The 9,452-nt window shown below is 33.9% G+C and overlaps 1 protein-coding gene and 1 non-coding gene across 2 annotated transcripts; both read left to right on the top strand.

The window, feature by feature from the left end:
* The first annotated feature begins 2,077 nt into the window (after nucleotides 1–2,077).
* Nucleotides 2,078–9,421, top strand: LOC124441024 (sperm-associated antigen 17-like). Its single transcript, XM_046991445.1, has 8 exons — nucleotides 2,078–2,179; nucleotides 2,320–2,644; nucleotides 3,021–3,274; nucleotides 7,953–8,001; nucleotides 8,246–8,578; nucleotides 8,651–8,986; nucleotides 9,054–9,130; nucleotides 9,359–9,421. The coding sequence occupies exons 2-8, from the start codon at nucleotides 2,542–2,544 to the stop codon at nucleotides 9,419–9,421; spliced, it is 1,215 nt and encodes a 404-aa protein (XP_046847401.1). The 5' UTR covers nucleotides 2,078–2,179; nucleotides 2,320–2,541.
* On the top strand, nucleotides 9,240–9,310 carry Trnag-gcc. Its single transcript has one exon. It is a non-coding gene; the product is annotated as a tRNA-Gly (tRNA).
* Nucleotides 9,422–9,452: the final 31 nt, after the last annotated feature.

The following is a 9,452-nucleotide window of genomic DNA, read 5'->3' as shown; positions in this document are numbered from 1 at the left end:
AAATAAGGCGTATTAGCTTTAATACTGATTAAGGAAGTTTAGTCCAAACGTTCCTCGTAAATATATTGATGATATGCACTTGTTTGTGGGATGGAGTGAAACAACCCTGGTGTCGATTTTGTGTATTACAGGTGAAATAATGACGTCATTGCCAGATGATGTTGACGACCAAGTAAATGAAAGTATGAAGCTGAGAGCGCAATGGATGACGGTAACATGTGATGGTCAGCGGTTTTTACAAAACGATGGTGGTAGCCAATGTTTAGGAAATTACGTGAAACAATCTCTAGCGACATGTCCAGATACACGACAGGTAATTATGTTCAGGACCGTCTCAAGAACGTTGATCGGGGGGGGGATTGTATATTCATATACTTAATTTTGGTCGACTGGTTTCATTTGAATGTGAATTACTTAATTCCTTAGGTGAATTGCTTTCAAAAGAAATCAGTAGGCACATCTGAATACATGAATAAAACACCCCACCCCATTAACTATCCACTGATGGCCCTGATTATGTTGTAGAAGCTTTGAAAACAACATTTTAAATGGCTACTTTTAGTTTTCGTTTGTTTGAGACGATTTTTATTGTCCTGACATATTGTTTTTCTTACGAAAACATAATTATCATTTGCATGTAAGCTCCATATGATGGAAGCAGAAATTCTATTGCTATTACTAAAAAGTTAAACAAAATAAAGAACAAGGAAGGCTTGCTTTTTACCGCTACGTATTTTTCTTGTTGTTAAGTTTACTAAAGTTACATTATGATATGAAAGATACATGTTGTAATTTGACAAAAAACTGCTTGATATTTATTGTGTAAGAGCAAATATATTTACTGCTGTTTTGATATCTCTAAGAGCAACCATTAATTCTATTTATTACTTGTCTATTCAAGTTCGACATAAATTTTCTTTTGAATGTTTTTATAAAATTGCTTAGATTTACAAAACGAGGGAAGATAAAGTCATCAAAGTTATTCGACCTGACGGACATCAAATCGTAGAGCATTCGGAAGGCACTCGTATTACTACGTTTCACGATATAACACGAGTAGAGTTGCAACCTCCGAATGCAGAAACTGGCGAAGAGATTGAGTACGAGTCACGTGTTACCACATATGTCAAGGTGGAATGTGAGGGTTTTGCAACCGTTACCATGGAGACAGAATATGGTTCATGTCGAACGTTGTTTGGTAACGGTAGCTCCATACACACGATGACAAATGGTGAAAGTATTGTCGATATATATGATAGTTCTAGGATTTTGTGTGATATTAAAGGTATGTTGTTAAGAAGTGATAGTTATAGGGGTACACATAAGGACATTAACGTAAAGTGTTGTTGATATATATGACGGCTCTAGGATCTTGTGTGATAGTAAAGGTATGTTGTTAAGAAGTGATAGTTATAGGGGTACACACGATGACAAATGGTGAAAGTGTTGTTGATATATATGATGGTTCTAGGATTTTGTGTGATAGTAAAGGTATGTTGTTAAGAAGTGATAGTTCTAGGGGTACACATAAGGACATTAAAGTAAAGTGATGTTGATATATATGATGGTTCTAGGATCTTGTGTGATAGTAAAGGTATGTTGTTAAGAAGTGATAGTTATAGGGTACACGATGACAAATGGTGAAAGTGTTGTTGATATATATGATGGTTCTAGGATTTTGTGTGATAGTAAAGGTATGTTTTTAAGAAGTGATAGTTCTAGGGGTACACATAAGGACATTAAAGTAAAGTGATGTTGATATATATGATGGTTCTAGGATCTTGTGTGATAGCAAAGGTATGTTGTTAAGAAGTGATAGTTATAGGGGTACACATAAGGACATTAGTTGATTTATAGGGAGGGTTAACAATCTTTGAATTATTTTCAATTCATAAAATAATTTTGTCTAATTCAAGAGAGGAAAATCAAAGTAAAGTGTTGTTACTTTATATGTTAGGTAACGTTTCCTACTTTCCTCGCGACTTAAATGAAGTTCATCATGATCATGGTGGTGATGACGTCAATTCTGTCAGGAATCGTCAAGGGGGTGTTTATTATCTACACACTACGTCACAACATTGCTGTGATCATAAGGACAACTGTGGAAATACATTCTCTGTGTTTAGTAATGGTGATATAAAAGTTGATAAAGTCAATAATACAGATACAACAGAAAAAGGTGAGACACCATTAACTTAACTCTACAACTTGAGTTTTTCTTTTAAATACCAATCATTCATTAAGTTTTTCAAATAACATTTTCTTCGAATCATATGACATAGTTATAACACATATTCGGTTTTGTTGTTATTTCTATAGCGGACATTTTACCCGTCCCACGATTCTTTGTGATGCGTCGTGATGGTACTGGGTTTGAGTTGCTACGTCATCAAGACGTTGACGAATACTTAAGAGCTGCTGAAGATAACTTTGCTACGGCTGTTTTAAGAACTCCTGTTGAGGGTTTACCAAACGTCACCGGAGTTACTGCTCCAAAACCTTTCTCAGGAGGAGAAGGAAGAAAATGGCTAAAATACAAAGATGAAAGTAATCTTGTTCCGCTTGCTTTACGGGAAAGAGACTTCACGCAGTTTCCACCGACAGAAAAAAAAGAAAGATGGACCAAAATTTGGTACCAATGCAGGTGGTCTTTATTTCATTATTATATTGATGTTTCATTTGACTTTTGGACCCAAAATTTGGTACCAATGCAGGTGGTCTTTATTTCATTGTTATATTGATGTTTCATTTGACTTTTGGTCCAAAATTTGGTACCAATGCAGGTGGTCTTTATTTCATTGTTTTATTAATGTTTCATTTGAATTTTTGGTATTTTGAGATTGTTTTTTGATAAATCGATAGTTTGGTTTCAGGTTGGCAAAGTTAAGGGTTTGCAGGTGTCCTACAGGGATATCAACGTTCACACCTGTGGGTGTGTTGCAGGGTTAAAATGGTTTAATTTAGGGGGATGGCACCAGTTATTATCCTAATTTTCCCGCTCATTTTTCTTCTTGTTTTAGGTTGTGGACTAGTCATTGGCAACATGAGAAAGCCTGTTGATGTAAAACCATTATTAACTTGTCCCAAAGTCTTGGTTTTGCGTCATTTTGTTCAATATGAGCCTTCAGACATCGTACATCGCGAAACTATTTCAGCGGCATTCCGTCAATATGGCGAGTACGTGACAAAACTTCGACTTCAGTGCGATAACTGTCTGCCGAAGGAGTCACGTGACAGGGAAGAAGTAAAAAGAGCAAATGGATTGGCTGAAAAGGTAAGCATTTTTTAATCATAAAGCGGTTATATTATCATACGAGACTGCCTCTATATTTTTATTACATCAAGACATATATATAATAGCATTACTTTTAATTACACTATAGGAAAATTTTAAGATGACAACAGCAAAGATTGTTGTCAAATTATCAAAGTTTATTTATAATGACGTTAATGTTACTCACTAATCATGTCATAGTGCGCATGAATAAAAGTCAAGATGCAAATGCATATTTTTCTACAAATCTAAAACTATTTTATACGACTCATTTAAAGTTATATTTTGTACTGCACTGAGCTTAGATTTCTTCACGGATCTCCTAAAGTGAATGTACATCAGTGAATTCATTTGTTTTTTGAACTATGTTTTCCACCAGGTGCAAGAACTTTAATAATAGTTAGGGTAGTTGAGTTTAATGATAGCCATGTTCAGCATTTATAAAGTTCAGAATCTCCGAGAGTGATGGAGTTGAGATCTTTCTCTAAACCCTATTCTAGTTAGACAAACGTTTTTAGAAGTAAAATCATGCAAGGCTCCTTTAAGAAAAATCTTTGGGGTCTCTGTTACAGACCTTTAAAGTTGAGAACAGTTTAGAAAATCTGCCTGGCAGATATTTAAAATCATAACGTCCTATTTCCTCAAGAGAAGCTTAAGCCTCGCATTTTATCTTGGCCTCCCTAAGAGAGACAGTTATCATTAGATTTTTATCGTGTTATGCTAAAATGTTCTTTTCCGTTTCTTTTTATTCTCTTTTCTATTGATTACCCAGATAAATTGCAACATCGCGCAAACATTTGTTTGAAAGATCTTCTGTATTTCTTATCTCGTATTCCATAAATGAAAGCATTTGTAATGGAGTTTGTTGCAGCCAGAAGCGAAATTCCAACGTTAACTTTTAGAGGAATACAGCGATGATTGCAAATGACAAGCTCGATAAAACCCATCACAGGAAACGGTGTTACACATAATAAGAAACAACCAAAAACGACACGGATTGTTTTGAAGAGTTTCATTTGTCGTGAAAAGTTTTTTCTTGAGTTCAAATCATCTGTAGCCGTTGAATTATTTGTTTGTGATAATGAAGCTTGTGCTGCTATTTTTTGACCTTGAATTCGAGCAATTTGTACAGTTTTCACATTAAAACGATCGTAACACCAAGTGGAACAAAGAAAAAGAAAAAAGTACCAACTGAACCAGCTATTTGGTCGACATCACATATGAATGGCATATCGCTAGGTCTCGATATGAAAAATATCATAACAAAATTAAGAAAGCCAGTGATCCATACTGAAACCAAAGCCATAGACACCTTTCTTTGGGTGACAATTTGAGGATACTTTAAGGGTAATGCAATACAAATGTAACGATCAATTGTGAGCATCATGAGATTCACCAGAGAAAGCGATATACTTGCGCACCAAATGGAAAAGAATAATTCGCAAGTTAGGCCTGTTTTTCCCATCAAAACGAGTATATTTTTTGCGATAGTCATCGGGAAAGTTATCCCACAAACGACAAGATCCGACAAAGCCAAATTAATAACAAAATAACTGGTCGTGTTTTTATCTTTATTCCAACGAACATTGTGCCATATCACCAAAACGTTTCCTGTAACTCCAATTATTATAAACAATGATTCAAATGTTATTAGAAATATCGCAAGAGTTTGTGGTATTTGGTTATTTATAGAATTCATTGTTCTTTTTCATCAGTTTTTAGTCTCGTTTGTGAGAGAATCCTTGGATGAAATAAGAACAACAGCTTTCGTATCAAACTAAGTAGTCAAATGCTAATATTGAACTGCGTGCTTCATGACAACGTTAACACCAGATGTGTTTTGAAAACTTTATTTAGATGAAAGTTTTCTAGCTAACATTGGCATAACAAATTCATTTACGATAGTTTGATAAAGCAGTCATTACTATATGTTAAATATATGTGCTTTGAAACGTAATCATTTCTATTTTATGAGTGTTTCAGTTACAAATTTAAAGACCGAGGTTAAAATATAAATGTGTCGTAAGAAAGAGAAGTGGCGCGGGGAATAGTCCTATGTTATTTAGATAACTATGAAAAAAGGATACTCTTTAAAATTATTATAAACAATGATTCAAATGTTATTAGAAATATCACGAAAGTTTGTGGTATTTGGTTGTTTGTAGAGTTCATTGTTCTTTTTCATCAGTTTTTAGTCTCGTTTGTAAGAGATGCCTTGGATGAAATAAGAACAACAGCTTTCGTATCAACCTGAGTAGTCGAATGCTAATATTGAACTGCGTGCTTCATGACAACGTCAACACCAGATGTGTTTTGAAAACTTTAGTTAGATGAAAGTTTATTAGCTAACTTTGGCATAACAAATTCATTTACGATAGTTTGATAAAGCAGTCATTCCGATATGTTAAATATATGTGCTTTGAAACGTAATCATTTCTATTTTATGAGTGTTTCAGTTACAAATTTAAAGACCGAGGTTAAAATATAAATGTGTCGTAAGAAAGAGAAGTGGCGCGGGGAATAGTCCTATGTTATTTAGATAACTATGAAAAAAGGATACTCTTTAAAATTATTATAAACAATGATTCAAATGTTATTAGAAATATCACGAAAGTTTGTGGTATTTGGTTGTTTGTAGAGTTCATTGTTCTTTTTCATCAGTTTTTAGTCTCGTTTGTAAGAGATGCCTTGATGAAATAAGAACAACAGCTTTCGTATCAACCTAAGTAGTCAAATGCTAATATTGAACTGCGTGCTTCATGACAACGTTAACACCAGATGTGTTTTGAAAACTTTATTTAGATGAAAGTTTATTAGCTAACATTGACATAACAAATTCATTTTTCGATAGTTTGATAAAGCAGTCATTACGATATGTTAAATATAATTGCTTAAAACGTAATCATTTCTATTTTATGAGTGTTTCAGTTACAAATTTAAAGATCGATGATAAAATATAAATGTGTTGTAAGAAAGAGAGGTGGCGCGGAAATAGTCCTATGTTATTTAGATAACTTTGAAAAAAGGATACTCTTTAAAATTATTATAAACAATGATGATTCAAATGTTATTAGAAATATCACGAAAGTTTGTGGTATTTGGTTGTTTGTAGAATTCATTGTTTTCATCAGTTTTTAGTCTCGTTTGTAAGAGAATCCTTGGATGTAATAAGAACAACAGCTTTCGTATCAACCTAAGTAGTCAAATGCTAATATTGAACTGCGTGCTTCATGACAACGTTAACACCTGATGTGTTTTGAAAACTTTATTTAGATGAAAGTTTATTAGCTAACATTGACAAAACAAATTCATTTTTCGATAGTTTGATAAAGCAGTCATTACGATATGTTAAATATAATTGCTTAAAAACGTAATCATTTCTATTTTATGAGTGTTTCAGTTACAAATTTAAAGATCAAGGATAAAATATAAATGTGTTGTAAGAAAGAAGTGGCGCGGGGAATAGTCCTATGTTATTTAGATAACTATGAAAAAAAGATACTCTTTAAAATTATTATAAACAATGATTCAAATGTTATTAGAAATATCACGAAAGTTTGTGGTATTTGGTTGTTTGTAGAATTCATTGTTCTTTTTCATCAGTTTTTAGTCTCGTTTGTAAGAGATTCCTTGGATGTAATAAGAACAACAGCTTTCGTATCAACCTAAGTAGTCAAATGCTAATATTGAACTGCATGCTTCATGACAACGTTAACACCAGATGTGTTTTGAAAACTTTATTTAGATGAAAATTTATTAGCTAACATTGACATAACAAATTCATTTTTCGATAGTTTGATAAAGCAGTCATTACGATATGTTAAATATAATTGCTTAAAAACGTAATCATTTATATTTTATGAGTGTTTCAGTTAAAATTTAAAGATCGAGGATAAAATATAAATGTGTTGTAAGAAAGAGAGGTGGCGCGGGGAATAGTCCTATGTTATTTAGATAACTATGAAAAAAAGATACTCTTTAAAATTTTACTTCTGTGTCATAATGTGGAGTCACTTTCAATAATTTCGTCACAGAGTGCATTGTCTCAGGTTAAATTACGATATTGCAAACCCCCTGTGGCCTTTTTTATTAAAAATACATTAAAGGAAAACACGATTTTCTGTTTTTATTATTCTAAATAATGAAATATTTCATCGACATCTTCTTTAGTTATTGCTAGCGAACGCCGGCTACTAACAATGAAGTCTCGCTTTATGATGGTCTGTTATGGCTTCATTACAAGGAGGTCACTTTTCTTTGAAAAGTTTTTATTAAAACGTAGCGGAAACGATTAAAATTCCTTATAGCGTGTAAAAGTTTATAGTGTTAGAGACTAGAAAATGTCAAAAAATTGTGTAAACGTTAAGTGAACTAGAGATACCCTTCATGCTTAAACTTAGTAAAAGTATTGATTGACATGTAAAAATTCCCTTTAAAATACTTTGAAAAATGACATTGGATTCATGATACATTTCATTAAAACTTTTGAACGATTTCAAAGACAAAATAATCTCAACCGTTTATAAATAAAAATGATAACGATCCAAATATTCCCGTTTGGATGAAGGAAGGATTTTATCATGTGTACTTTAGTTTTGCAAAGCAAACTAGAGTATATGTAATAATTTATCGTAACCAATACTTTAATTTCACCGGGGCATTTTTATTTCATTTTTAGTACGAGCGGGAAAACTCTCTGAAAAATGATCTCAAAGCTGATGTAAATGGTAATGTTTAAACGTTTAAACTTGGTTTCTACATTCAGTTTTTAATTTATAACTGTTGCTATCTTGAAAACAATACATTCAATAATGTCGTTGTTTCCTTATTAAACTTCTTGGTGACTTTGTTGTAAAACTGTTGCATCTTCTCTTGTCTATTTTGGAAAGAATCAGTTTATAAAAATCATCCTAATTCATACAGTTTTTATTTTGAACATAGAAAAGTCAAGTTATTTTATTCTTACTGCAGGTGTACAAGAAAAGTATTTGAAGTCTGTAGCACCTGTCGAAAAGCCCGCACAACCTGCGCCAGCCTGGAAACGCACAGCCGAGGAATGGGAACGAGATCGTATAGATTTGGCTAAACTAGAATACGGCAAACATGCATTACGTCATCGTGAAGTTCCGCCATATTTTGAAACGGCGAAGGGTCAAGCTTTTCTAAGTGCTTTAAATCGCGGTCCTGATATGTTGAAGCTCAGTGCTGAACTCGACAAACAAGCTTGTCCAGTTTCTAGTTCGCTTCACACTGCAATGAGTGCATCAACAGAAATTTTAGATCAGAGGCATCAAACTTCTCATCGTACGTTACTGCACATAGTTTGAGACACTCTTTTTAATTAATAAACGTACTTTTTCTTTCTTACTGCTATAGAAAATGTTCCGCAAACTTCAAACTGGTCTAGGTCATCGGTTTTAGAGAACCCAGATCTTGATAGAGGACAATCGCCTGGGGATGTCTCTCCAGTCGAAAGTAGTACACCATTTGTCAGTCGTCCAGTGAATCCTACTCCTGCACAAGCTGGTGGTGTACCTACCTCCCCGTCGACACGACCCACCAACCCCACCCCCCGTCAAGCATCGACTGTCTTGAGCAATGAAAGTGTTTTAGATTCCCCCCGTACCAAACAATCTATAGTCCGAAGTTCAACTTTGGAATCATTGTTGGAAATGCAACATGAAGTATTGAGTTCAGATGTTACGTCATCAAGTAAGTGATATTGGTGCAATGTGTAGTACGTAAGAACAGCATTTATGTTTATGTTAACGTTACACAGAGACATCTTGTGATAATCATGACAATTTACCCAAAGTTATCATGGGTGGAAAACCTGGTGCTCTACCAAACTCTCAGGTGAGACGATAACAAAATTTTAAAATATTGGACACAGACAAAAGTTTAATTTCCTTGTGAGGTCACAGATTACGTTACAATTGCCTCGGTATAAAATAGTGGTATCGAGGCATTGGTGGTTTAGTGGTAGAATTCTCGCCTGCCACGCGGGAGGCCCGGGTTCGATTCCCGGCCAATGCATCTTTCTTTTTGAACACTTCAACTTTATTTGTTTATTGTATTTTGTAGTTGGTTCACAGTTCGTTTCTTCACTTAACATGTGCCTTCTCTTTTACCTGGACAAAGGACTAGTTGTGCTAAGCAGTCGCTGAATAGTGAAGAT

This window comes from Xenia sp. Carnegie-2017, unplaced genomic scaffold, assembly GCF_021976095.1.
Source record: "Xenia sp. Carnegie-2017 unplaced genomic scaffold, XeniaSp_v1 HiC_scaffold_20, whole genome shotgun sequence".
NCBI lineage: Eukaryota > Metazoa > Cnidaria > Anthozoa > Malacalcyonacea > Xeniidae > Xenia > Xenia sp. Carnegie-2017.
Note: the sequence above shows the minus strand (reverse complement) of the source record. Positions and strands in the feature narration are given on the sequence as shown.

Bases quoted from the DNA above. Each gene is read 5' to 3' on its own strand.
- LOC124441024 (XM_046991445.1), top strand. From the start codon at position 2,542: ATGAAAGTAATCTTGTTCCGCTTGCTTTACGGGAAAGAGACTTCACGC. The intron at 8,987-9,053 runs GTAAGTGATATT...AACGTTACACAG, and splicing joins TTCAGATGTTACGTCATCAA to AGACATCTTGTGATAATCAT. The intron at 9,131-9,358 runs GTGAGACGATAA...TGTATTTTGTAG, and splicing joins GTGCTCTACCAAACTCTCAG to TTGGTTCACAGTTCGTTTCT.